Source organism: Salmo salar, chromosome ssa19 (assembly GCF_905237065.1).
Source record: "Salmo salar chromosome ssa19, Ssal_v3.1, whole genome shotgun sequence".
Lineage (NCBI taxonomy): Eukaryota > Metazoa > Chordata > Actinopteri > Salmoniformes > Salmonidae > Salmo > Salmo salar.
The window spans coordinates 84296909-84319814 of NC_059460.1; the positions used below are offsets into that span (position 1 = coordinate 84296909).

The 22906-nt window shown below is 47.0% G+C and overlaps 2 protein-coding genes across 2 annotated transcripts in view; one reads left to right on the forward strand and one right to left on the reverse strand.

Annotated features, from left to right (window-relative positions):
* LOC106579742 (junctophilin-1) overlaps positions 1 to 11516 on the reverse strand; it is a 122756-nt gene extending 111240 nt beyond the window's left edge. Inside the window, exons 1-3 of the mRNA XM_045702849.1 lie at positions 11430 to 11516; positions 10724 to 11263; positions 57 to 825 (exon numbers count right to left, since the gene is read on the reverse strand). Coding sequence (XP_045558805.1) covers positions 57 to 825; positions 10724 to 11102 — 1148 coding nt within the window. The 5' untranslated portion in view covers positions 11103 to 11263; positions 11430 to 11516. The remainder of the gene's footprint in view (positions 1 to 56; positions 826 to 10723; positions 11264 to 11429) is intronic.
* Positions 11517 to 12942: 1426 nt separating this feature from the next.
* Positions 12943 to 22906, forward strand: part of gdap1 (ganglioside induced differentiation associated protein 1) — a 17700-nt gene continuing 7736 nt past the window's right edge. The window contains exons 1-2 of the mRNA XM_014159905.2: positions 12943 to 13175; positions 21079 to 21271. Coding sequence (XP_014015380.1) covers positions 13008 to 13175; positions 21079 to 21271 — 361 coding nt within the window. The 5' untranslated portion in view covers positions 12943 to 13007. The remainder of the gene's footprint in view (positions 13176 to 21078; positions 21272 to 22906) is intronic.

The following is a 22906-nucleotide window of genomic DNA, read 5'->3' on the forward strand; positions in this document are numbered from 1 at the left end:
ACACACACACACACACACACACACACACACACGCCCCACATCCCCAGGGACCTTACCTTGAAGCTGCTATTTCCACTTTCGTCCTGGCGATGGCCCCTGCCCTCCGCGCCCCCTCCACTGCCCGGTCCACCTTCTCTTTGGTTTTGGGGTTCTTTAGCGGGATCAACTGCTTCCTTATTCCACGTACCAGCACGTTATTCTTGTACTTCCCTTCTTCCTTGTTCCCCTCGGGGAAGGTGGTGCACCCGTAACCGTGGCGCTTGTTGTTCAGCCACTCCCCCTCGTACTTCATCCCGTTGGAACGTTCGCTGACGCCGAACCCGTTGCGCTTGTCGTTCTTCCACTCCCCCGTGTACGTCTCGGTGGTGGTGGCGTCCACGTGATCCTCCAATAGCAGGTCCTCTTCCGGCAGCTCTCCGTCGCCCAGGGAGACGGTGGAGTTGGCGTCACCGGAGGAGGAGCTGACGCGGCTCATTGCGGCGTCGCTGCGTGCCGAACTCCTCTTGCTGGAGATGGACGACTTCGATTCGGACTTGTGAAGCCGACGGAGGCTCCCGAACAGCGAGCCGCGGCGGAACAGACCCTTCTTCTTCCCGGTGACCACCTCGCTGTCCGAGTGGAAGTTGAGGACGAACCCGCCGCGGCCGCCGGTGGGCGTGTCACCCGAGAGATCCTGGAGCACGGCGCCGTTACTCTGCTCGGAGCGCAGGGATGCCAAGGAGGTACGTAGCTGGGATTGGATTACCGTGGCCACGCCGTACGGAACACTCTGACGCGCGCCGTATCCATGACGCATCCCACCCATCCACTGGCCCTGATATGTACCTGGAGGAGAGACAGGACAACACAGATCTGGGGGTGAATAGATCGATCGGTTTGCTGGTTGATTGATTGATTGATTTTAAAAGTAAGAATTAAAAGCCACAGAATGAAACTGACTCACTGATCTCAACTAGGATACTAAATTCCCTACAAACAATATCAAGCTCATGACTTTACTATGGACGTTGATTCAATGGTAAGGATGCCCACCGGGTAATACTTCAGATATACACTGAGTGTACAAAACATTAAGGTCACATTGACGTCACTTGTTAAATCCACTTCAAATCAGTGTAGATGAAAGGGAGGAGACAGGTTGGGGGGGGGGGCAATTGAGACATGGATTGTGTATGTGTGCCATTCAGTGTGCCATTCATGAGTTTTTTTTCAAGAATGGTCCACCACCCAAAGGACATCCAGCCAACTTGATACAACTGTGGGAAGCCTTGGAGTCAACACCAACAATTGCAGCATCTCTGTAGAACGCTTTCAACACCTTATAGAGTCCATGCCCCGACAAATTGAGGCTATTCTGAGAGCAAAAGGGGGAAGGTGTTCTTAATGTTTTGTAGACTCAGTGTAGATTGCCATTGTTCTGTCTGAATAATTGTTATCTCCAGACAGACTGCCTTCGGGAAAGTATTCAGACCCCTTGACTTTTTCCACATTTTGTTACGTTACAGCCTTATTCTAAAATTTATTAAATTGTATTTTTTCCTCATCAATCTACACACAATATCCCATAATGACAAAGCAAAAACAGGTTTTAGAAATTTTTGCAAATTTATTACAAATAAAAACTGAAATATCACATTTACATAAGTCTTCAGACCCTTTACTCAGTACTTTGTTGAAGCACCTTTGGCAGCGATTACAGCCTCGAGTCTTCTTGGGTGATGACACTACAAGCTTGGCACACCTGTATTTGGGGAGATTCTCACATTCTTCTCTGCAGATCCTCTCAAGCTCTGTCATGTTGGATGTTGACTCGCTCTCTCAAAGTCTCTATATTTTCACGTCTCTCCAGAGATGTTCGATCGGGTTCAAGTCCAGGCTCTGGCTGGGCCACTCAAGGACATTCAGAGACTTGTCCCGAAGCCACTCCTGCGTTGTCTTGGCTGTGTGCTTAGGGTCGTTGTCCTGTTGGAAGGTGAACCTTCGCCGCAGTCTGAGGTCCTGAGCGCTCTGGAGCAGGTTTTCATCAAGGATCTCTCTGTACTTTGCTCCGTTCATCTATGCCTTGATCCTGATTAGTCTCCCAGTCCCTGCCGCTGAAAAACAGTGACTTTACTATGAGAGGTTACAGTGTGACTTTACTATGAGAAGTTACAGTGTGACTTTACTATGAGAGGTTACAGTGTGACTTTACTATGAGAGGTTACAGTGTGACTTTACTATGAGAAGTTACAGTGTGACTTTACTATGAGAGGTTACAGTGTGACTTTACTATGAGAGGTTACAGTGTGACTTTACTATGAGAGGTTACAGTGTGACTTTACTATGAGAGGTTACAGTGTGACTTTACTATGAGGTTACAGTGTGACTTTACTATGAGAGGTTACAGAGTGACTTTACTATGAGAAGTTACAGTGTGACTTTACTATGAGAGGTTACAGTGTGACTTTACTATGAGAGGTTACAGTGTGACTTTACTATGAGAGGTTACAGTGTGACTTTACTATGAGAGGTTACAGTGTGACTTTACTATGAGAAGTTACAGTGTGACTTTACTATGAGAGGTTACAGTGTGACTTTACTATGAGAGGCTACAGTGTGACTTTACTATGAGAAGTTACAGTGTGACTTTACTATGAGAAGTTACAGTGTGACTTTACTATGAGAAGTTACAGTGTGACTTTACTATGAGAGGTTACAATGGTTTTGGGAAGTGCCCTCACACCAACCCTAACCCCACCCTCACACCAACCCTTACCCTCACACCAACCCCACCCTCACACCAACTCTTACCCTCACACCAACCCTCACCCCAACCCACACCTTCACACCAACCCTTACCCTCACACCAACCCTAACCTCACCTTCACAGCAACCCTCACCCTCACACCAACCCTAACCCTCACCCTGACACCAACACTAACACCAACCCTTACCCTCACCCTCACACCAACCCTTACCCTCACACCAACCCTCACCCTCACACCAACCCTACCCTCACACCAACCCTCACCCTCACACCAACCCTCACCCTCACCCCACCCTCACACCAACCCTCACCCTCACACCAACCCTAACCCTCACACCAACCCTCACCCTCACCCCACCCTCACACCAACCCTCACCCTCACACCAACCCTCACCCTCACACCAACCCTAACCCTCACACCAACCCTCACCCTCACCCCACCCTCACACCAACCCTCACACCAACCCTCACCCCACCCTCACACCAACCCTCACCCTCACACCAACCCTCACCCTCACACCAACCCTCACCCTCACACCAACCCTCACCCTCACACCAACCCTAACCCTCACACCAACCCCACCCTCACACCAACTCTTACCCTCACACCAACCCTCACCCCAACCCACACCTTCACACCAACCCTTACCCTCACACCAACCCTAACCTCACCTTCACAGCAACCCTCACCCTCACACCAACCCTGACCCTCACCCTGACACCAACACTAACACCAACCCTTACCCTCACCCTCACACCAACCCTTACCCTCACACCAACCCTCACCCTCACACCAACCCTCACCCTCACCCCACCCTCACACCAACCCTCACACCAACCCTCACCCCACCCTCACACCAACCCTCACCCTCACACCAACCCTCACCCTCACACCAACCCTCACCCTCACACCAACCCTAACCCTCACACCAACCCTCACCCTCACACCAACCCTCACACCAACCCTCACCCTCACACCAACCCTAACCCTCACACCAACCCTCACCCTAACCCCACCCTCACACCAACCCTAACCCCACCCTAACCCAACCCTCACCCTCACACCAACCCTCACCCTCACACCAACCCTCGCCCCACCCTCACACCAACCCTCACCCTCACACCAACCCTCACCCTCACACCAACCCTCACCCTCACACCAACCCTAACCTCACCTTCACACCAACCCTCACCCTCACACCAACCCTCACCCTCACACCAACCCTAACCTCACTTTCACAGCAACCCTCACCCTCACACCAACCCTAACCCCACCCTCACACCAACCCTAACCCTCACAGCAACCCTCACCCTCACACCAACCCTACTCTCACACCAACCCTCACCCTCACACCAACCCTCACCCTCACACCAACCCTAACCCTCACACCAACCCTCACCCTCACCCCACCCTCACACCAACCCTCACCCTCACACCAACCCTAACCCTCACACCAACCCTCACCCTCACCCCACCCTCACACCAACCCTCACCCTCACACCAACCCTAACCCTCACACCAACCCTCACCCTCACCCCACCCTCACACCAACCCTCACACCAACCCTCACCCCACCCTCACACCAACCCTCACCCCACACCAACCTCACCTCACACCAACCCTCACCCTCACACCAACCCTAACCCTCACACCAACCCTCACACCAACCCTCACCCTCACACCAACCCTAACCCTCACACCAACCCTCACCCTAACCCCACCCTCACACCAACCCTCACCCTACATACATACTAGAGCTGCAAAATTAATCTAATTCAGAAACAAAATTGCGATATTGACGAGCGATATCCATATAACGCAAGATGCTGCCATTTTCTCCTGTCTTTGACGCACCGTTAACACGACAGAAACTAGACTAAGGCACCTCCTCCAGTGTTGTGGAGTACGGCTGGATTTCAGCTCATCCTCAGTGGTACGGCAGTATTTCAGCTCATCCTCAGTGGTACGGCAGTATTTCAGCTCATCCTCAGTGATACGGCTGGATTTCAGCTCATCTTCAGTGGTACGGCAGTATTTCAGCTCATCCTCAGTGATACGGCAGTATTTCAGTTCCTCTTCAGTGGTACGGCAGTATTTCAGCTCATCCTCAGTGGTACGGCAGTATTTCAGCTCATCCTCAGTGATACGGCAGTATTTCAGCTCATCCTCAGTGGTACGGCAGTATTTCAGCTCATCCTCAGTGATACAGCAGTATTTCAGCTCATCCTCAGTGGTACGGCAGTATTTCAGCATATCTTCAGTGGTACGGCAGTAATTATGCATATCTTCAGTGGTACGGCAGTATTTCAGCTCATCTTCAGTGGTACGGCAGTATTTCAGTACATCTTCAGTGGTACGGCAGTATTTCAGTACATCTTCAGTGGTACGGCAGTATTTCAGTACGTCTTCAGTGATACGGCAGTATTTCAGTTCCTCTTCAGTGGTACGGCAGTATTTCAGTACATCTTCAGTGGTTCGGCAGTATTTCAGCTCATCCTCAGTGGTACGGCAGTATTTCAGCTCATCTTCAGTGGTACGGCAGTATTTCAGCATATCTTCAGTGGTACGGCAGTATTTCAGCTCATCCTCAGTGGTACGGCAGTATTTCAGCACATCTTCAGTGGTACGGCAGTATTTCAGTACATCTTCAGTGGTACGGCAGTATTTCAGCTCATCCTCAGTGATACGGCAGTATTTCAGCACGTCCTCAGTGGTACGGCAGTATTTCAGCTCATCCTCAGTGGTACGGCAGTATTTCAGCTCATCCTCAGTGGTACGGCAGTATTTCAGCACATCTTCAGTGATACGGCAGTATTTCAGCTCATCCTCAGTGGTACGGCAGTATTTCAGCTCATCCTCAGTGGTACGGCAGTATTTCAGCTCATCCTCAGTGGTACGGCAGTATTTCAGCATATCTTCAGTGGTACGGCAGTATTTCAGCTCATCCTCAGTGGTACGGCAGTATTTCAGCTCATCCTCAGTGGTACGGCAGTATTTCAGCTCATCTTCAGTGGTACGGCAGTATTTCAGCATATCCTCAGTGGTACGGCAGTATTTCAGCTCATCTTCAGTGGTACGGCAGTATTTCAGCATATCTTCAGTGGTACGGCAGTATTTCAGCTCATCCTCAGTGGTACGGCAGTATTTCAGCATATCTTCAGTGGTACGGCAGTATTTCAGCTCATCCTCAGTGGTACGGCAGTATTTCAGCTCATCCTCAGTGGTACGGCAGTATTTCAGGATATCTTCAGTGGTACGGCAGTATTTCAGCTCATCCTCAGTGGTACGGCAGTATTTCAGCTCATCTTCAGTGGTACGGCAGTATTTCAGCATATCCTCAGTGGTACGGCAGTATTTCAGCTCATCTTCAGTGGTACGGCAGTATTTCAGCATATCCTCAGTGGTACGGCAGTATTTCAGCTCATCTTCAGTGGTACGGCAGTATTTCAGCTCATCCTCAGTGGTACGGCAGTATTTCAGCTCATCCTCAGTGGTACGGCAGTATTTCAGCTCATCCTCAGTGGTACGGCAGTATTTCAGCTCGTCCTCAGTGGTACGGCAGTATTTCAGCTCGTCCTCAGTGGTACGGCAGTATTTCAGCTCATCCTCAGTGGTACGGCAGTATTTCAGCTCATCCTCAGTGGTACGGCAGTATTTCAGCTCATCCTCAGTGGTACGGCAGTATTTCAGCACATCTTCAGTGGTACGGCAGTATTTCAGCATATCTTCAGTGGTACGGCAGTATTTCAGTACATCCTCAGCGGTACGGCAGTATTTCAGCTCATCCTCAGTGGTACGGCAGTATTTCAGCTCATCCTCAGTGGTACGGCAGTATTTCAGCACGTCCTCAGTGGTACGGCAGTATTTCAGCTCATCTTCAGTGGTACGGCAGTATTTCAGCTCATCCTCAGTGGTACGGCAGTATTTCAGCTCATCCTCAGTGGTACGGCAGTATTTCAGCTCATCTTCAGTGGTACGGCAGTATTTCAGCTACAGGAAAACCGAGCGTCGTGTAAAAAGGGCCTCAGAGTTGTGACGACGACAAGACGCAACACGACACCTTCATCCAATCATTTGAAGAGGAGAACCATCCCCTACTTTACAACGATTGCTTGGTGATAAAAATTGGCCGACAGCAGCGAAGTCCTCAGCCATAGCCAGCCACCTACGCTAAGGAGGCATTGATCACCTAGCTATCACATAGGCGAAGACTCCTATTTACACTGTCAGTAAAGACGTCTTCAAGAAGATGAGAAACAAGCTGGACAGAAGATATAAGATTCTATCTGGTACATACAGTATTTAGCCCAAGTCGCCATCCCAACACTGTATAAGAAAAATAAGGTGTAACGATCGTCGTCGGGTGATGAGGAAGCGGACCAAAGCGCAGCTGGGAGCGAACACATGTTTATTCTTCACACTGTAATAAACACGTACACAAAAACAAGAAAATGCCGATACGTTAACTGCTCAAAACAAAGAGGCAACACCCCACAAACAGCGTGGGGGAAAAAGGAACTTAAATGTGATCCCAATCAGAGACAACTAGCGACAGCTGTCTCTGATTGGGAATCGACAGAACCCAACATAGAAATAACCCACATAGAGCTAACACAAGGCTATAACGCAAACATAGAAAACAAACCAAGGAAAAATACCCAACATGACACACCTTGACCCAAAATACCCGAGTTCACCTGGTCAGGGCGTGACATAAGGGAAGAGTTGAAACAGAGTTCACGCGTGTTGATTATTACGCGACTACAACAGATCTTTGTTCCGGTAGAACAAACAAGTCCTACATCACTATGACAGTGTCAGGGGCGTCGTAAAGGACAGACCAAGGCGCAGCGGGTATAGTGCTCATCTTCCTTTAATGAGATAACACTTTTACAAAAAAAAATAACAAAACTGACAGTTCCGTCAGGTACTTACACAAAAACGGAAAACAACCACCCACAAAAACCCCAAAGGAAAAACAGGCTGCCTAAGTATGGTTTCCAATCAGAGACAACGAAAGACACCTGCCTCTGATTGGAAACCACACTCGGCCAAAACCTGGAAAACGAAACATAGAAAATGAAAACTAGAACTAAAATCCCCTAGACCAAAAACCCCAAAACACACAAAACTAACACACCCCCTGCCACGCCCTGACCATACAACAATGACAAACACCCCCTTTTACTGGTCAGGACGTGACAGACAGTACACTTTATTGATGAGAAGTTGAGAAGAGAGAAAATATGTCTTTGGGGTTTGAGAGAAGCTTTCACCGCCTGGGGGCCTGAATGAGGAGCAACAAGTGTGCAAAATGATAATTGACCAAAACGTGGTAAGGACCATCACGTGTTCTCTACCCTGACACTTGTTTTAACCACATCTGAGGGAATTACCAAGCTTTGAAAAAATAAAAAATAAAAACGCTTTTAGTTATTTATTAGATTTTTGGTCCAAATCGTGCAGCCCTAATACATACATACCTCTTAAACCAACGCTCACCTCAACGCTCACCCTCACCCCAATCTCACTCCAACGCTCACCTCAACGCTCACCCTCATCCCAACCCTCACCCCAACCCTCACCCCAGCGCTCACCCTACATACATACCTCTTAACCCAACCCTCACCTCAACCCTCACCCATAGCCACGGAAATAATTTTGCAAACGAATGTAAATACATACACTACATTTTAGTAATTTAGCAGACGCTCTTATCCAGAGCGACTTACAGTAGTGAAGGCATACATTTCATAATTTCTTTATTTTTTTCCTCCGTATTGGTCCCCCATGGGAACCGAACCCACAACCCTGGCGTTGCAAACACCATGCTCTACCAACTGAGCCACACGGGACCACTACGTGGCCAAAAGTATGTGGACAGCTGCTCGACGAACATCTCATTCCAAAATCATGGGCATTATATGGAGTTGGTCCCCCCCTTTGCTGCTATAACAGCCTCCCCTCTTCTGGGAAGGCTTTCCACTAGATGTTTGAACATTTGCTGCGGGGACTTGCTTCCATTCAGCCACAAGAGCATTAGTGTGGTCGGGCACTGATGTTGAACGATTAGGCCTGGCTCGCATTTGGCGTTCCAATTAATCCCAAAGGTGTTCGATGAGGTTAAGGTCAGGGCTCTGTGCAGGGAAGTCAAGTTCTTCCACACCATTTTCGACAAACCATTTCTGCATGAACCTCGCCGTTGTTGCTCCTAGACGTTTCCACTTCACAATAACAACACTTACAGTTGACCGGGGGCAGCTCTAGCAGGGCAGAAATCTTACAAACTGACTTGTTGGAAAGGTGGCATCCTATGACGGTGCCACGTTGAAAATCACTGAGCTCTTCAGTACGGGCCATTCTACTGCCAATGTTTGTCTATGGAGATCGCATGGTTGTGCGCTCGATTATATACACACCTGTCAGCAAGGGGTGTGGCTGAAATAGCTAAATCCACTAATTTGAAGGGGTGTCCACATACTTTTGTATATATAGCGGTTGTCTTACATAGCTGTATTTAGATAAATGCTAAAGTCTCTCTTCTAAATGACTATACAGGTAATAAATATAGGAAACACTTGAGTAAATGAGGGATATAATATATATTGAAAGCAGGTGCTTCCACACAGGTGAGGTTCCTGAGTTAAATTAATTAAGCAGTTACCATCCCATAATGCTTAGGATCACGTATAAAATACCCCTGTTCCACTTAGAAGAAGAGATCTCAGTGACTTTGAAAGTGTGTGTGTGTGTGTGTGTGTGTGTGTGTGTGTGTGTGTGTGTGTGTGTGTGTGTGTGTGTGTGTGTGTGTGTGTGTGTGTGTGTGTGTCTCAGTCACCAGATCTCAACCCGATTGAACACTTATGGGAGATTCTGGAGCAGCGCCTGAGAGCGGTTTCCACCGACATCAGCAAAAACACCAAACGATGGAATTAATCGTGGAACAGCCTGGTCTCATAGGCTAGACGTAACATAGTAAAGTAAATCCGGGACACTAATTAGTACAATATGTTACCTTTGGTATGGTTACATAAGATAGAGTGTTACTGACAACTTTAGCATTTTAGCTAATTAGCAACTACTTAGCACGTTAGCTAACCCTTTCCCTAACCCTAACCTTAACCCATTAACCTAACTCCTAAACTTAACCCTAACCTTAACCCATTAACCTAACTCCTAAACTTAACCCTAACTGCTAGCCTAGCTAACATTAGCCAGTTAGCTAATCTTAGCCAGCTAGCTAGAATTCATAACATATACGTTTTGCAAATTCATAACATATTTAAAGTTTTGCAAATTCGTAACATATCGTACGAAATGGGTGATGGATATCCACAAATTAATACATACCATACAAAAACGTAACATATCGTACTAAATGGAGTGTCTCGGATTTGCGTAGAGAATAATATGAAATGTTCTGAGATCAGGTTGAAAAATGGTGTAGCATCCGGCCAAAAGCGTTCCAGACACTTGTAGAATGAATACCAAGGCACATCGAAGCTGTCCTGGTTGTCGGCCCATAAGACTTTCACGTAATAATTGATTTTGTCGGATACCAGTATAACTAGCACAGATAGCCAAGAAATGATGCTTATATTTAAATAAATCAACAAGTATGTTATTCAATCAAAAATAACTATGGGGAACCTATTTATTATAGGACAAAATAAAATATTTGATGGGGCATGCAAGAAAAGCATTTTTACGTGCACGTAATAGAGCTAAAGTCAAAATCCCCAATCAGTCTAAATGTGAGGAGGTATAATAACATCCCTATAATAAACCTGCAATAACCCTATAGTCACATGTCCATTATCTGGCCTCTGTGTACACGAACCTCTTCACACACCAAACCACAACAGAGAGACAAGACAGATCCCACTGGTTCGCGGTTTAAAGAGACACACACGCAATTTCCAAAACAACATGTCCATCCTTTATAACAGTAGCCTGCCTATAAAGGGGTATCTTACCACCGTCGCCGTAGGTCTCAATCCCATACCCGTCCTGTAGCCCGTTACTCCACGTCCCATCGTACATCGCAGGTGTATTGTGGCTCTGTCGGAGTCCATAGCGACCCTTGAAGCCGTGACTCCACTCACCGCGGTAAATCCACTTCCCTTTGGTTTCTACTCCCAGTCCATGCCGCTTCCCCTGGGACCAGTAGCCATGGTACATATTCCCGCTGGGCCAGGTGTACACCCCTACTATCTCAAAGCCGTGCGACCAGGAACCGGCGTACTCGCCCTGGCCTTTTGGCCCGGTACAGATGCCATGTCCGTGGGCTTTGCCGTCCTCCCACCCTCCGCAGTATGTTCCTCCATCATCGAAGTCGAACCGTCCGCCCGTCATTCAGAACAGCCTCTAAACGGAGCAGAAGTCTACGGCCGAAGGCTGACTGAATGGTATCGTGTTATTATTACCCCCCCCTCCTCCCCTCCACCCCCCCAGAAGGGATCCAGCAGGAAACGGAGAGGTGGAGAAAACAGAGATGTCTCTGTTTTGCACAACAACTAAAAAGAAAGAAAGAAAGATAAACAGTGTTTATGGTGGTAGTGATCATGGGCAGTGTGTGTGGGTTTCCAAGCGATTGATATGTAAAAGAGAAAAGCATGGAGGAAGTGGTTAGTGTGTATGTGGTTAAGGTAGGGTGTGAATGGGTGGAAAAGAGTCATTTACCGGAGTCGCACGCGGTATCCGCCGCTGTGTAATAGCTCGTCTCTCCCCCCTCCCTCTCCACTGATCAGAGGGAGAGAGAGAAGCATCGAGTCTTCAAACAAGAAAGACATGGCCAATCGCCACGTCACGCCAGTAGAACCTCCCACCCACTACCCACCCACGACCCCCCCCCTCCCACTGCCCCCCCCCTCAGCTAATTATGAGGGTGTACGCGCTTTAACCCCCCTGGATTATGTGCCGCTGTTCGCCAGTAAATCACATAGTTCAGAGAGCCACTGCCGCTACCCGCGTCGCAACCTGCCGCTGCCACCGGTCGGTGCGGTTTTTGAAAAACTCGCGCCTCGCGCCTCCTGCCTTAGCACAGCTGTGTGTTTCCTCTACAGAATGGCTCTTTTTTGAGGTGTGAGTGAAAACGGGGGTAAAATATCCATAAAGATCCGATTAAACCAGTATTCTAGTTCCATCATACGGTCACTGTAAATCTAGTCTCTGTAAGATCGCTGATTTTAGGCAAAACTCTCAAAATGTCGTAATGAAAAGAACATGTACTTTTTGCTTTTTGCTTTTTGCTTAGCCTATTGCTAAGGCTACTTTTTGTGTGACAGTTGTATTTAAGTAATTTTCTTAAATCTGTCAACCTATAATTGTATATATTGTATAGCCTATTTAAAACATGTTAGAAGCTTAGACGTTGTATTCATATATATACAATTATAGGTTGACAGATTTAAGAAAATGACTCTAATTCTTAATTCTACACAACCTGATTATTCAATCAGTTCAGAAATGATGGAAATATATTAGCTTCAGTCGAAGGGAAACTATTAATTTGTCAATACAGTACTGACAATATCACAGTATCCTAACCCTAACCACTTGCATTGGCAGTATAAACATGTTTCCCATGCCAATAAAGCCCCTTGGAATTGAATTGAATGTAATTGAAAAAGGAGTGGATAACAGCGACCTCTGCTGTTGACTGGGAGCAATGGTCAACACTACGTAGAGCTGCTGTATGGGCCACAACCTCTCGCAAGGGACTTTAACACATTACAAAGACCAGTTTCTAAAACCAGAAGGATTTTTTTTCTTGCTATTATTTTACACATGTTACAGAAAGTTAAATAAATAGCTGCTACGTAGGCTAATCTAAATATAGACCTACAACCACTGAAGCTTTTCATAACACACTGACAGAGGACTACTTTCAGAGAGGAACTTACAAAGACAGGGGCATTTTTCCCATTCCTCTCTCATCCATCAATCCTGATGCTGATGACGCAGGAGGTCTGACCTCACTTCCGCTCCGTCCCCAAACAGGTCTTCACTAGTTACAACAGCCACAAATATCTAAAACCCTGCCTACTTCTACAATTTATCTTCTTTAAAAAAAAACGAACCCTAACCTTAACCACACTGCTATACTTATGCCTAACCGTAACCTTAAATTAAGTCCAAAAATCACATTTTTGTTTTCATGCATTTATATGATATTGACAATTTTGACTTTGTGGCTGTGGTAACTAGTGACAACCGTCCCAAACACAGCAACAACTCGGCGACAGACATAGAGCTAAAATGGCGGCGGAAAACAGCGCCGAATTTCAGGATGAGAAAGAAATCCTCATTCACGAAGGTGATGTTCAAGAGGTACAACAAGAGAGCGGAACTGTCACAGAAAGCACGAATGCCAAACCATCCAAAATGACACTGTATCATTGGACGCAGTCCTTCAGTTCGCAGAAGGTGAGTGTTTCAGCACCAAGCCGTAATGGACAGCTCCTCAAGGGTATGCGTGGATTGCGTGACTTGACAAGGTATAGCGCGACATGCTAATCAAAAATAACGCTGATATGACAACATAAATGAAGTTATAGCATCATATAGGCGTTTTGCAGCTCGATGTGTCCAAAAAAACGGACTGTAACCAGGCTGGCTACAACCAATGTTTTGCTCTTTCTGCTTGAACAGGAAGCTGGATCGTTTGGCTAACATGCACGTGGCCTTCCTGACAGCTCAATCCCAGTTCCATATCAAATCAAATCAAATGTTATTTGTCACATGTGCCAAATACAACAGGTGTAGTAGACCTCACAGTGAAATGCTGAATACAACAGGTGTAGTAGACCTCACAGTGAAATGCTGAATACAACAGGTGTAGTAGACCTCACAGTGAAATGCTGAATACAACAGGTGTAGTAGACCTCACAGTGAAATGCTGAATACAACAGGTGTAGTAGACCTCACAGTGAAATGCTGAATATAACAGGTGTAGGCAGACCTCACAGTGAAATGCTGAATACAACAGGTGTAGTAGACCTCACAGTGAAATGCTGAATACAACAAGTGTAGTAGACCTCACAGTGAAATGCTGAATACAACAGGTGTAGTAGACCTCACAGTGAAATGCTGAATACAACAGGTGTAGTAGACCTCACAGTGAAATGCTGAATACAACAGGTGTAGTAGACCTCACAGTGAAATACTGAATACAACAGGTGTAGTAGACCTCACAGTGAAATGCTGAATACAACAGGTGTAGTAGACCTTACAGTGAAATGCTGAATACAACAGGTGTAGTAGACCTCACAGTGAAATGCTGAATACAACAGGTGTAGTAGACCTCACAGTGAAATGCTGAATACAACAGGTGTAGTAGACCTCACAGTGAAATGCTGAATACAACAGGTGTAGTAGACCTCACAGTGAAATGCTGAATACAACAGGTGTAGTAGACCTCACAGTGAAATGCTGAATACAACAGGTGTAGTAGACCTCACAGTGAAATGCTGAATACAACAGGTGTAGTAGACCTCACAGTGAAATGCTGAATACAACAGGTGTAGTAGACCTCACAGTGAAATGCTGAATACAACAGGTGTAGTAGACCTCACAGTGAAATGCTGAATACAACAGGTGTAGTAGACCTCACAGTGAAATGCTGAATACAACAGGTGTAGTAGACCTCACAGTGAAATGCTGAATACAACAGGTGTAGTAGACCTCACAGTGAAATGCTGAATACAACAGGTGTAGTAGACCTCACAGTGAAATGCTGAATACAACAGGTGTAGTAGACCTCACAGTGAAATGCTAAATACAACAGGTGTAGTAGACCTTACAGTGAAATGCTGAATACAACAGGTGTAGTAGACCTCACAGTGAAATGCTGAATACAACAGGTGTAGTAGACCTCACAGTGAAATGCTGAATACAACAGGTGTAGTAGACCTCACAGTGAAATGCTGAATACAACAGGTGTAGACCTCACAGTGAAATGCTGAATACAACAGGTGTAGTAGACCTCACAGTGAAATGCTGAATACAACAGGTGTAGTAGACCTCACAGTGAAATGCTGAATACAACAGGTGTAGTAGACCTCACAGTGAAATGCTGAATACAACAGGTGTAGTAGACCTCACAGTGAAATGCTGAATACAACAGGTGTAGTAGACCTCACAGTGAAATGCTGAATACAACAGGTGTAGTAGACCTCACAGTGAAATGCTGAATACAACAGGTGTAGTAGACCTCACAGTGAAATGCTGAATACAACAGGTGTAGTAGTCCTCACAGTGAAATGCTGACTTACAAGCCCATAACCAACAATGCAGTTTTAAGGGTTTATTTTTTATAATAATAATTAAGGAGCAGCGGTAAAATAACAATAGTGAGGCTATAAACAGGGGAGTACCGGTACAGAGTCGATGTGCAGGGACACCGGTTAGTTGAGGTAATATGTACATGTAGGTAGAGTTATTAAAGTGACTATGCATAGATGATAATAAACAGAGAGTAGCAACAGCGTAAAAAAAAGGGGAGGGGGGGGAGCAAGGCAAATAGTCTGGGTAGCCATTTGATTAGACGTTCAGCAGTCTTATGGCTTGGGGGTAGAAGCTGTTTAGAAACCTATTTGACCTAGACTTGCCATGCTGTAGCAGAGAGAACAGTCTATGACTGGGGTGGCTGGAGTCTTTGACAATTTTTAGGGCCTTCCTCTGACACCGCCTGGTATAGAGTTCCTGCATGGCAGGAAGCTTGGCCCCAGTGATTAGCGACTATCTTGGTGTGCTTGGACCATGCTAGTTTGTTGGTGATGTGGACGCCAAGGAACTTGAAGATCTCAACCTGCTCCACTACAGCCCCGTCATTGAGAATGGGGGTGTCCTCGGTCCTCCTTTTCCTGTAGTCCACAATCATCTCCTTAGTCTTGGTTACGTTGAGGGAGAGGTTCTTATCCTGGCACCACACGGCCAGGTCTCTGACCTCCTCCCTATAGGCTGTCTCGTTGTTGTCGGTGATCAGGCCTACCACTGTTGTGTCATCAGCAAACATAATGATGGTGTTGGAGTCGTGCTTGGCCGTGCAGTCATGAGTGAACAGGGAGTACAGGAGGGGACTGAGCACGCACCCCTGAGGGACCCCCGTGTTGAGGATCAGCGTGGCGGATGTGTTGCTACCTACCCTCACCACCTGGGGGCGGCCTGCCAGGAAGTCCAGGATCCAGTTGCAGAGGGAGGTGTTTAGTCCCAGGGTCCTTAGCTTAGTGATGAGCTTTGAGGGCACTATGGTGTTGAACGCTGAGCTGTAGTCAATGAATAGCATTCTCACATAGGTGTTCCTATTGTCCAGCTGGGAAAGGGCAGTGTGGAGTGCAATTGAGATTGCATCATCTGTGGATCTGTTGGGGCGGTATGCAAATTGGAGTGGGTCTATGGTTTCTGGGATGATGGTGTTGATGTGAGCCATGACCAGCCTTTCAAGGCACTTCATGGCTTCATACGTGAGTGCTACGGGTCGGTGTCATTTAGGCAGGTTACCTTAGTGTTCTTGGGCACAGGGACTATGGTGGTCTGCTTGAAACATGTTGGTATTACAGAATGAGTCAGGGACAGGTTGAAAATGTCAGTGAAGACACTTGCCAGTTGGTCAGCACATGCTCGGCGTACACGTCCTGGTAATCCGTCTGGCCCTGCGGTCTTGTGAATGTTGATCTGTTTAAAGGTCTTACTCACATCGGCTATGGAGAGCGTGATCACACAGTCGTCCGGAACAGCTGATGCTCTCATGCATGTTTCAGTGTTACTTGCCTCAAAGCGAGCATAAAAGTAATTTAGCTCGTCTGGTAGGCTCGTGTCACTGGGCAGCTCGCGGCTGTGCTTCCCAATGTAGTCTACCCATATGCTTTGAAGTCCACAGCCCTATCATAGAGAATTCTTTGATGTCCTACTCCAGGTTCGGCATGACATGGCACAAGTGTAAGGGTATTGTACCTGGAGCTATATTGTAGGCGGAGCTGTATTGTAGGTGTAGATTTATTGTAGGTGGAGCTGTATTGTAGGCGGAGCTGTATTGTAGGCGGAGCTGTATTGTAGGTGTAGCTCTATTATAGCTGTATTGTAGGTGTAACTGTATTGTAGCTGTATTGTAGGTGTAGCTGTATTGTAGGTGTAGCTGTATTGTAGGTGTAGCTGTATTGTAGCTGTAGCTGTATTGTAGGTGTAGCTGTATTGTAGCTGTATTGTAGGTGTAGCTATATTGTAGGTGTAGCTGTATTGTAGCTGCATTGTAGGTGTAGCTATATTGTAGCTGTATTGTAGGTGTAGCTGTATTGTAGCTATATTGTAGGTGTAGCTGTATTGTAGCTGTATTGCCGGTGTAGCTGTATTGTAGGTGTAGCTGTATTGTAGGTGTAGCTGTATTGTAGGTGTAGCTGTATTGTAGGTGTAGCTGTATTGTAGCTGTATTGGCGGTGTAGCTGTATTGTAGGTGTAGCTGTATTGTTGGTGTAGCTGTATTGTAGCTGTATTGTAGCTGTATTGTAGGTGTAGCTGTATTGTAGCTGTATTGTAGGTGTAGCTGTATTGTAGGTGTAGCTGTATTGTAGGTGGAGCTGTACTGTAGCTGTATTGTAGCTGTATTGTAGGTGTAGCTGTATTGTAGGTGTAGCTGTATTGTAGGTGTAGCTGTATTGTAGGCGGAGCTGTACTGTAGCTGTATTGTAGCTGTATTGTAGGTGTAGCTGTATTGTAGGTGGAGCTGTATTGTAGGTGGAGCTGTATTGTAGCTGTATTATAGGTGTAGCTGTATTGTAGCTGTATTGTTGGTGTAGCTGTTTTGTAGGTGAAGCTGTATTGTAGCTGTTTTGTAGGTGTAGCTGTATTGTAGGTGTAGCTGTATTGTAGGTGTAGCTGTATTGTTGGTGTTGCTGTATTGTAGCTGTATTGTAGGTGTAGCTGTATTGTAGGTGGAGCTGTATTATAGCTGAATTGTAGGTGGAGCTGTATTGTAGCTGTATTTTAGGTGTAGCTGTATTGTAGCTGTATTGTAGGTGGAGCTGTATTGTAGGTATAGCTTTATTGTAGCTGTATTGTAGCTGTCACGTCCTGACCATAGTAAGATGTTATTTTCTATGTTAGAGTAGGTCAGGGCGTGACAGGTGGTGTTTTGTGTTTTTCTATCTTTTCTATTTCTATGTTCTTAGGTTCTAGTTTTTGTATTTCTTTGTTGACTTGTTTGGGATGATCTCCAATTGGAGGCAGCTGGTCCTCATTGTCTCTAATTGGAGATCATATTTAAGTAGGGGTTTTTCTTCCTGGGTTTTGTGGGTGATTATTTTTGGGTAGTGTTTGTACTCTGTGTCACGGTTTGTTGTTTTTGTCTATTCAGTTATTTTGATGTATTGCATGAGTTTCACAGAGTAAATAAAATGTGGAACTACACACACGCTGCACTTAGATCTGCTACTCCTTTCGACAGCCGTGACAGTAGCTGGATTGTAGGTGGAGCTGTATTGTAGCTGTATTGTAGGTTCAGCTGTATTGTAGCTGTATTGTAGCTGTATTGTAGGTGTAGCTGTATTGTAGGTGTAGCTGTATTGTAGGTGTATTGTAGGTGTAGCTGTATTGTAGGTGGAGCTGTATTGTAGCTGTATTGTAGGTGTAGCTGTATTGTAGCTGTATTGTAGCTGTATTGTAGGTGTAGCTGTATTGTAGGTGTAGCTGTATTGGAGCTGTATTGTAGGTGTAGCTGTATTGTAGGTGTAGCTGTATTGTAGCTGTATTGTAGGTGTAGCTGTATTGTAGCTGTATTGTAGGTGTAGCTGTATTGTAGGTGGAGCTGTATTGTAGGTGTAGCTGTATTGTAGCTGTATTGTAGGTGTAGCTGTATTGTAGCTGTATTGTAGGTGGAGCTGTATTGTAGGTGGAGCTGTATTGTAGCTGTATTGTAGGTGTAGCTGTATTGTAGCTGTATTGTAGGTGGAGCTGTATTGTAGGTGGAGCTGTATTGTAGGTGGAGCTGTATTGTAGGTGGAGCTGTATTGTAGGTGGAGCTGTATTGTAGGTGGAGCTGTATTGGAGCTGTGTTGTAGGTATATTGTAGGTGGAGCTGTATTGTAGGTGTATTGTAGGTGTAGCTGTATTGTAGCTGTATTGTAGGTGTAGCTGTATTGTAGGTGGAGCTGTATTGTAGGTGTAGCTGTATTGTAGCTGTATTGTATGTGGAGCTGTATTGTAGGTGTAGCTGTATTGTAGCTGTATTGTAGGTGGAGCTGTATTGTAGCTGTATTGTTGGTGTAGCTGTATTGTAGCTGTATTGTAGGTGTAGCTGTATTGTAGGTGGAGCTGTATTGTAGGTGGAGCTGTATTGTAGGTGGAGCTGTATTGTAGGTGGAGCTGTATTGTAGGTGTATTGTAGGTGGAGCTGTATTGTAGCTGTATTGTAGGTGTAGCTGTATTGTAGGTGTATTGTAGGTGTAGCTGTATTGTAGGTGTATTGTAGGTGGAGCTGTATTGTAGGTGGAGCTGTATTGTAGCTGTATTGTAGGTGTAGCTGTATTGTAGGTGTAGCTGTATTGTAGTTGGAGCTGTATTTTAGGTGGAGCTGTATTGTAGGTGTATTGTAGGTGGAGCTGTATTGTAGGTGGAGCTGTATTGTAGCTGTATTGTAGGTGGAGCTGTATTGTAGGTGTATTGTAGGTGGAGCTGTATTGTAGCTGTATTGTAGGTGGAGCTGTATTGTAGGTGGAGCTGTATTGTAGGTGTAGCTGTATTGTAGCTGTATTGTATGTGGAGCTGTATTGTAGGTGTAGCTGTATTGTAGCTGTATTGTAGGTGGAGCTGTATTGTAGGTGTAGCTGTATTGTAGGTGTATTGTAGGTGGAGCTGTATTGTAGGTGGAGCTGTATTGTAGCTGTATTGTAGGTGGAGCTGTATTGTAGGTGTATTGTAGGTGGAGCTGTATTGTAGGTGGAGCTGTATTGTAGCTGTATTGTAGGTGGAGCTGTATTGTAGGTGGAGCTGTATTGCAGGTGTATTGTAGGTGGAGCTGTATTGTAGGTGTAGCTGTATTGTAGGTGGAGCTGTATTGTAGGTGGAGCTGTATTGCAGGTGGAGCTGTATTGCAGGTGTATTGTAGGTGGAGCTGTATTGTAGCTGTATTGTAGCTGTATTGTAGGTGTAGCTGTATTGTAGGTGGAGCTGTATTGTAGGTGTAGCTGTATTGTAGGTGGAGCTGTATTGTAGGTGGAGCTGTATTGCAGGTGTATTGTAGGTGGAGCTGTATTGTAGCTGTATTGTAGGTGGAGCTGTATTGTAGGGGGGTCTGATCATAACAGGGAAGGGACTGATATGTGTTGCTGGTGGGCCTGGGCCGTAGTTTAGAAGGATATGATGCTGCTGAGTGGGTATGATGCTAATTTGAATTGTGTTGTCCTGTGCATAGAAATATAATCTCATTCTAGTTCTGTGAATCTGTGTACATGTGTCTGGCCATAGCCGAGAAGGGACTGAGCTGTACATCTTAACTAACTGTGCTGTGACTGTCCTGTCTAGGTGTGTCTATATGTAAGACTGTCCTGTGACTGTCCTGTCTAGGTGTGTCTAGATGTAACTGTGCTGTGACTGTCCTGTCTAGGTGTGTCTAGATGTAACTGTGCTGTGACCGTCCTGTCTAGATGTAACTGACTGTGACCGTCCTGTCTAGGTGTGTCTAGATGTAACTGTGCTGTGACTGTCCTGTCTAGATGTAACTGACTGTGACCGTCCTGTCTAGGTGTGTCTAGATGTAACTGACTGTGACTGTCCTGTCTAGGTGTGTCTAGATGTAACTGACTGTGACTGTCCTGTCTTGGTGTGTCTAGATGTAACTGTGCTGTGACTGTCCTGTCTAGGTGTGTCTAGATGTAACTGTGCTGTGACCGTCCTGTCTAGATGTAACTGACTGTGACTGTCCTGTCTAGGTGTGTCTAGATGTAACTGACTGTGACTGTCCTGTCTAGGTGTGTCTAGATGTAACTGTGCTGTGACTGTCCTGTCTAGGTGTGTCTAGATGTAACTGTGCTGTGACCGTCCTGTCTAGATGTAACTGACTGTGACTGTCCTGTCTAGGTGTGTCTAGATGTAACTGTGCTGTGACTGTCCTGTCTAGGTGTGTCTAGATGTAACTGTGCTGTGACTGTCCTGTCTAGGTGTGTCTAGATGTAACTGTGCTGTGACTGTTCTGTCTAGGTGTGTCTAGATGTAACTGTGCTGTGACCGTCCTGTCTAGATGTTACTGTGCTGTGACCGTCCTGTCTAGATGTAACTGACTGTGACTGTCCTGTCTAGGTGTGTCTAGATGTTACTGTGCTGTGACCATCCTGTCTAGGTGCGTCTGGCCATAGCCGAGAAGGGACTGAGCTGTGAGGAGTATGACGTCAGTCTGCCTCTTAGTGAACACAACGAGCCCTGGTTCATGAGACTGAACCCGGCAGGAGAGGTACCAGTCCTCGTTCACCATGGCAACGTCATCACAGACCCTGTTCAGATCATGGACTATCTAGACCAGAACTTCAGAGATGGCAAGTCACTGACCTTTAACCCCTAACCCCTAACCTTTAACCCCTAACCCCAACCCCTAACCCCTAGCCCCTAACCCTTAACACCTAACCCAACCCCAAGCCCCTAGCCCCTAACCCCTAGCCCCTAGCCTCTAACCCCCAACCCCTAGCTCCTAGCCCTAACCCCTAACCCCTATCCTCTAACCCCTAGCCCTAACCCCTAGCCCTAACCCCTAGCCCTAACCCCTAACCCCTAGCCCTAACCCCTAGCCCTAACCCCTAGCCCTAACCCCTAACCCCTAGCCCTAACCCCTAACCCCTAACCCCTAGCCCTAACCCCTAACCCCTAGCCCCTAACCCCTAGCCCTAACTCTTACCCCCTAGCCCTTAACCCTAGCCCTAACCCCTAACCCCTAGCCCTAACCCCTAACCCCTAGCCCCTAACCCCTAGCCCTAACTCTTACCCCCTAGCCCTTAACCCCTAACCCTTAGCCCTAACCCCTAGCCTTAACCCTATACCCCTAACCTTTAACCCCTAGCCCTAACCACTAACCAATAGCCCTAACCCCTAGCCCCTAACCCCTAGCCCCTAACCCCGAGCCCTAACCACTAACCCCTAACCCCTAGCCCTAACCCCTAGCCCTAACCCCTAACCCCTAGCCCCTAACCCCTAGCCCTAACTCTTACCCCCTAGCCCTTAACCCCTAACCCCTAGCCCTAACCCCTAGCCTTAACCCTTAACCCCTAACCTTTAACCCCTAGCCCTAACCACTAACCCCTAACCCCTAGCCCTAACCCCTAGCCCCTAACCACTAACCCCAACCCCTAACCCCTAGCCCTAACCCCTAACCCCTAACCCCTAGCCCTAACCCCTAGCCCCTAACCCCTAACCCCTAACCCCTAGCCCTAACCCCTAACCCCTAGCCCTAACCCCTAACCCCTACCCCTAACCCCTAACCCCTAGCCCCTAACCCCTAACCCCTAACCCCTAGCCCTAACCCCTAGCCCTAACCCTTAACCCCTAACCTTTAACCCCTAGCCCTAACCACTAACCCCTAACCCCTAGCCCTAACCACTAACCCCTAACCCCTAACCCCTAGCCCTAGCCCCTAACCCCTAACCCTAACCCCTAGCCCCTAGCCTCTAACCCCTAGCCCCTAACCCCTAGCCCCTAACCACTAACCCCTAACCCCTAACCCTAACCCCTAGCCCCTAACCCCTAACCCCTAACCTTAACCCCTAACCCCTAGCCCTAACCCTTAACCCCTAACCTTTAACCCCTAGCCCTAACCACTAACCCCTAGCCCTAACCACTAACCCCTAACCCCTAACCCCTAGCCCTAACCCCTAGCCCCTAACCCCTAACCCCTAACCCCTAACCCCTAACCCCTAGCCCCTAGCCTCTAACCCCTAGCCCCTAACCCCTAGCCCCTAACCACTAACCCCTAACCCCTAGCCCTAACCCCTAACCCCTAACCTAACCCCTAACCCCTAGCCCTAACCCCTAGCCCTAACCCTTAACCCCTAACCTTTAACCCCTAGCCCTAACCACTAACCCCTAGCCCTAACCCTTAACCCCTAACCTTTAACCCCTAGCCCTAACCCCTAACCCCTACCCCTAACCCCTAACCCCTAGCCCCTAACCCCTAACCCCTA